The following is a 5,793-nucleotide window of genomic DNA, read 5'->3' as shown; positions in this document are numbered from 1 at the left end:
GGATAAGGGTGTTTGCAGACTGAATGAGGGTGTTTGCTGTCTGGCTGTCTCTGTCCCTTTATGTGTCATGGACTTTCTCTTAACCTACACACAGGCTCCTCTGATTTTAGCAGCTGCATGTGACCCATGCCAGTCTCAGGCCCTGGCTGCTGGATGGGGACCACGCATGTGCTCAGCCCAAGCCAGATGTCTACGAGCTTTTCCTGAGTGCCTCAGAGGACACTGGGCACTGGGGTCTCAGAAGAAGGACCGGCCAGGAGAGCAAGCAGAAGGGGCCATGGAGACCCAGCTCCTGAGACCCTGGAAAAAGGATCATGAGGAAATAAGGCAGGCACCCAGAGCCCAGGGGAGCCTCCATCAGCACCACAAAGGTGTAGGCATCAGTTGGTGTCGCTTAAACCCAAATCTCCAGAACACAAGAGGGGAGAGCCAGGTGGACCTGCCCCCTTTCCCAGCTGATGAGAAAACGGAGGCTCAGAGAGGCAGGATCTCTTGACTGCAGGCTGGGTTATCTTTTCAATGCACCACAAAGTTACTTGACTTGCTGCTGGCATCTGGTTTTGCTTTTATTTTCCTTCACAAATCAACTACTTTTTGAATACAGCATTTGCAGTTTCACTGGAATGTCATTGGCCCCTCAGCGTACCCTGTTCTCAAGCAGAACCAACCACAAGTCAAATCCTCCCACTGCCGGCTGACATCACCACCATCAGCTTTACCACTGTTAGGACAAAAACTTGAGACGGTAACTTGCCCCCAAAGTGGGAAAGGAGCTGTGAGACTGAGGAACGACTCGAACAAGTCCAGCTTGGCCAGTAGTTGAGTTTATTAGGACATCCACACAGGGGTCTCAGCAGGACAGCTCTAGAGATCCATTCCGCCTTCAGTCTGCAAACTGCTTTTCAGTTAACTTTCTGGCTCTTTGCCTGCCGTGTATGAGCCACTTTTTCTTGGTTGGTTCTCATGTTCTCCAGGATGTTTGGATTCTCAGAGGCACCTGGTCCTCAGTTGGGGACCAGGGCCATGGCTCATTGCCTGGCTTTCAGGGTTCAAGCAGGGGACATACACCCTTAAATAACCTAAAAGAGGACCCATCACACTACAACCATTACCATCAAGAAGCCAATGTTTAACTGAGACACCCCCGGAAGGACAAGGGGGAGTGGATGCTGGAGAGACAGGTGGGAGCCCATCGCCAGGAAAGACTTCATTCTTAGAAAAACATCAGACAAATGGGCGGGTCTGCATTTTGGCTTGCTGCGTCTTTAGCGCTTTCTCTTCCTGGCCTCCTCCTTGGTTGCTCCTGGACACCTCCCCTCTTTTCCTCCCCCAATATATTCTTTAGCCTAAAGCAAACTGTTTCTTCCCATTCCCCACACTATCCCGTCCCCTCTCTTCCCTTATTCCAGGCTCCGGTGTTCCTGCCTTCTCCCCGGCACACTTGCCGTCTGCATTAACCCCTCCCCTGCTGTGCTCAGCTACAGAAATGCCAAAGTCCCTAACACTCAGTTCCATCAACTTTGCCTCGCCCCCCTTATTCCTCTAATAAAATGTCTGCATTTTGTCCTGGCCTGTGTTCAGCTCGTCTCCCCTTGTGGCTGCACTGCTCTGGAGTTCCCCACTACATTATAGGTTCAGAGATCAACAGGACTGAGAGCGCAGATTCACCTCTAGCATCCGAGCCTGCTGCCTCAGGTCCTCCGCTGACCACGAATTTGCCCCCTCAAGCAAGTGCTTTGACTCGTACACAAGGTTGACCACATTTAGCACAAGTGGGATGCCTATAGAGGCTGCATTTGTCATCCGGCCCCCTCTGCCCACCAGCCAGTTGGTGCGTTCACTTGTTAAGAAGAACCCAGCATCATTTCCAGCTGAGGTTTGCCGAAGGTGTAGGACACCGGCTCTGGCTCCCCTCATGGCACGGACCTCCTCCCCAAGGACTTCTGTGGCTTTGTAAAAATCAATAATGCGGGAACGCGAGTCAGGTGGCATTTCACGCATAACTTCAACAAATTCTTTCAGTTTGTCAGTGCTGGTCACAGACAGCCTGTTGGCTTCGGCATGTGCTGATGATGTGTGTGAGTCCTCCACGGTACGGGTGATGAACCCAGCCACAAGAGACAGTGTTCCCAGCCCTGCCCCAGCTGTTGTGAGGGCCAGACTCACCCCTCCTGTAAAGGGTGCCAAAACAAAGCCGAGAATAGACATGATGCCAGAGGCAGTGCCAGCCGCGTAGGACACCACGTTGGAGATGGTGGAGTCTCTGTGGACCTTTTCAGTCCCATCTGCAAGGGCATAAATCTCCCTTATGGACTCCTGAATATTCCTTCGGAGTTGAGGACACTTTTTCAAAAACCATTCTCTTAACGGCCGGTCATTTTGCCACTTGCCTTTGTCGTCAATAACCACATCTGTTGTACGCTTCTTCAGAGTTTCATAGAGGGCATTTGCCTCGTCTCTGTACCAATAAAGGACAGATGATTAAGAAAGGCAGCTTATCTGTAAAATGAGCTTAATACGATCCATTCCACATAAATCACAGAACTGTTACTAGAAGTCAAATGGAAATAAAGTTTTAAAATGTAAATAATTTTTTCAAGGCTAAACACGTTTTGTACATCATAGATATGCCACAGTACTTACTCAGTATGGGAAGAAATAAGTTAAAGTCGTCTTCACATGCACCTTAGTGGTAGGTATTGGATAAAGACGGCTCCCCACGCGAGGGAGGTCACTGCCGTCACTACCAGAGTGTGTGGAGAGGGGAAACGTTGTAGAAAAACAAAGAGAAGTGGGATGGGAGCAAAAAGACCTTCATTCAGAGTATCACGGAACAGGGAGAAATTAACTTCTGATGAAGTTAATTAACTTGCCTTTGTCCTGTGCCCCTGGGAAGTGGTCTCTGGGGCCCTGGACTGTCCTGCCTGGTAGGAACGTCTTTAATCCCTTGTGGTTTGGCTTCAGGACAGTATAGCACTGTGATGGATGATGGGAGTTTGAGGATACTGGGTTTCTCTCCTGACCTTCAGAAGTGGAGACTAAGGGAGTGAGGCCGCGGAGACGGGCTGGAGACTCCACGTCAGCCACGAGGCCGGTTTGTGCTCCAGACCCAGGAAGAGCCCTGTACTGAGGCACGGGTTGAGAAAGACCTTCTCTTTGTCCAAACTCCAGGTGGGCTGTTCGGAGCCTCTTCTCCTCTAAGCGCTGACCTTGGCCTTCCACGCCCATGCTGTGCTCCCTGGGCCTGCACCACCCCAGCTCAGCCAGATTCCCCCAAGTCAGTTTAGGGAGGGTCCTCCCCCGTTGCTGTCTGAGCACCCTTGCCATCCGATCACGGCCTTCACCCGCTCATCGGATGGGTGAGCGTCTGACCTGCCTTTAGGGAGAATCCTCTCAGGCCAGTTTAGGACAAACCCCCCACTCTGCTGTCTCCTGTCAGTCGGGTTTCATCTCCCGCCCCTCACCCTGGTGTTGGCCAGGGCTCCCCCTCTGTCTTTACTGTATTCAAAGCTGCGCTCAGCCTCCCTCTTCTGTAAAAACAATCCTGATAAAGGCTTCTTTCCTGATTTAATGTGATTCACAGGAACTTTTCCTTAACTGGGTCAGCTTCCCTGGTCAGCAGCACCCCGCGTTTTGACTCACGCTGACTCGGGAGAACACAGCATCCTGGGGACAGTGGAAGCTTCAGACTCCGCCCTGTGCGTCTCTTGCTTAGACTGATTTTAATCTGTGTTCTTTCCCTGTGATAAACCGCAACCGTGCAATAACAGCTTTCAGTGAGTTTCCTGAGTCCTTGTAGTGAATTATCCAGCCTGAGGGGGGCTTAAGAAAGCCCCTCAAGTTTGCAACGGGTGTCAGAAGTAAGGGTGTACTCAGACGTTACATTTTGGCTAAATCTGAGTACTTAAGAAATCAAACAAAACCTCAGACTAGGAGGCATCACGTTGCCTGGTGTGCTCTCTCTTCCAGTGCCTCATGCCCTTTGACCTTTCGACTGAAGGCCACTGGGTCCAGTCAATGTCCTTTTTGACTGAAAAGTAAAAGACCTGGCTATGAATCCCGGCTCTACACGAACTCTCAAGCCACCTCACTGCCTCCTGACCTGGCACCTCCACATTCCAGGGACTCCCTCTCACATGTCACCAGCCAAACTAATGCCGTGGCAAGTGACATCTTCACCTGTGCGCATGCCAAGGCCATGTGCAATTTCATGGACCCTCTTGAGGACCCATGAGACTTTGAAAATCATCTCTGTCAATCACTAATGCTGAAAAGACCCAAATTTGGACCAGATGGTAGAGAAAGTGTTTTTCTCTTTGGTTGGGGACTTGTAAGTCTCCTGAGCACCTACTGTGTGTCAGTCATCATGCTAAGCACTTTACCTTATTTTTCTCATAATAAAGCTCAATGAATGAAGGCAGAAAGTAGTTACGTAACTTGCAAAGCTCCCATCACCAGTAGATGGCAGAAATGACCCTGCCCTTACGGGCTTCCTCTCCCTTCAACCTGAGGCCACTCACTGCCAGTGAAGGACTTGGGGAAAATATTCCTCCTGGACTACTGAGGGGGATAACCTCAGGCTCAGCAGAGGGGGCTGCCTGGAGGAAGTGTGCCTGAAACAGAAAACTAGCCCAGGGGAGATCTGGGCGTCATTGCCGGGGCACCCCATAGAGGTAACCCCCTGAAAGTTACCTGGGCAGTCCAGCCACAGCCACAAATCTCTGCCAGGCTTCACTGTCAGTCCGCAGGATTTCCAGATACACTGGATTAACTACCTTCTGGAAGAATTCGGTGATGTACCTAATTTCTAGTTGGAAGCAAAAAGGATAAGATTGGAAGAAAGTTTGCTACAGCATAAATGGCATTGAATACAAGGTGGTTTAGTGTTAGCCCTCCTGACCAGCTGTCACATGGGGTATTTTTGATGGAGGCATCAGTGCTATAGGCTGAAATATATCCCACCCCCCAATTCTTCTACTGAGTGATTATTTTTGGACATTGAGCCTTTGGGAAGTCATTAACTTAAAGGAGGTCATAAGGGTCGGACCCTAATACTGTAGGGCTGGTGTCCAATTAAAAGAAAAAAGAGACAGAAGATCTTCTCTCTATTCTCTCTCTTTCTGCTCTCTCTGTCTTGCCCTCTAGCCCTCTCTCCCTCATTCCTTCCCTTTCTCTCTCTTTTTACTCTCTCTCTTTCTCTCTCTCTCTCTCTCTCTCACACACACACACACACACACACGCACAGACAAACACACACATGGGGAAGACCGTGTGAGGACACAACACTGAGGCAGCTTCTGCAAGCCAGGAACAGAGCCCTTTCCAGACACCAACCCTGCTAACACCTTCACCTTGGACTTCTTGCCTCCAGAACGTTGAGAAAATAAGTCAGTTGTTGAAGCCATCCAGCCTGTGACATTTTACTAGGGCAGCCTGAGAAGAGTAATTTACCAGGGAAATGCCATGGTGCTTTGGGGAGGAACCCATCTATTTCAGCTGGCCTCTCTTGGGGCTTGGGGCACACTCATCGGCCTCCTTCTTCATCTGGGTTCCTCTGGGGCTCACTCGGCTCTGGAGGCACCACCTTTCATTCTAGGTGTGAGTAGGAACCAGCCAGGGAAGAGGAGGTGAGCCTACCTGAGTCTATGATGCTAGCGACAAGGTCACTGAGAGGCTTACCTTGGAGCTCTTCAGCCGCTGTCCAACCTGGATGGTTCTGCTGCACCCTTGAGGAGGAGAAAATAATTGTGAGATGGAATGTGAGCCACCTGTGGGCAGAGGGAGGCTCCAGCA

General features: G+C 50.5%; 1 protein-coding gene across 1 annotated transcript in view; it reads right to left on the bottom strand.

The window, feature by feature from the left end:
• Positions 1-808: 808 nt before the first annotated feature.
• LOC116543804 (apolipoprotein L3-like) overlaps positions 809-5,793 on the bottom strand; it is a 14,996-nt gene continuing 10,011 nt past the window's right edge. The window contains exons 3-5 of the mRNA XM_032269665.1: positions 5,680-5,726; positions 4,693-4,807; positions 809-2,458 (exon numbers count right to left, since the gene is read on the bottom strand). Of these exons, the coding sequence (XP_032125556.1) occupies positions 1,642-2,458; positions 4,693-4,807; positions 5,680-5,726 (979 nt within the window). The 3' untranslated portion in view covers positions 809-1,641. The remainder of the gene's footprint in view (positions 2,459-4,692; positions 4,808-5,679; positions 5,727-5,793) is intronic.

The sequence above is a fragment of the Sapajus apella genome, unplaced genomic scaffold (genome assembly GCF_009761245.1).
Source record: "Sapajus apella isolate SASKATOON/1434 unplaced genomic scaffold, GSC_monkey_1.0 scaffold197, whole genome shotgun sequence".
Lineage (NCBI taxonomy): Eukaryota > Metazoa > Chordata > Mammalia > Primates > Cebidae > Sapajus > Sapajus apella.
This window is presented reverse-complemented; position numbering and strand designations above follow the sequence as displayed.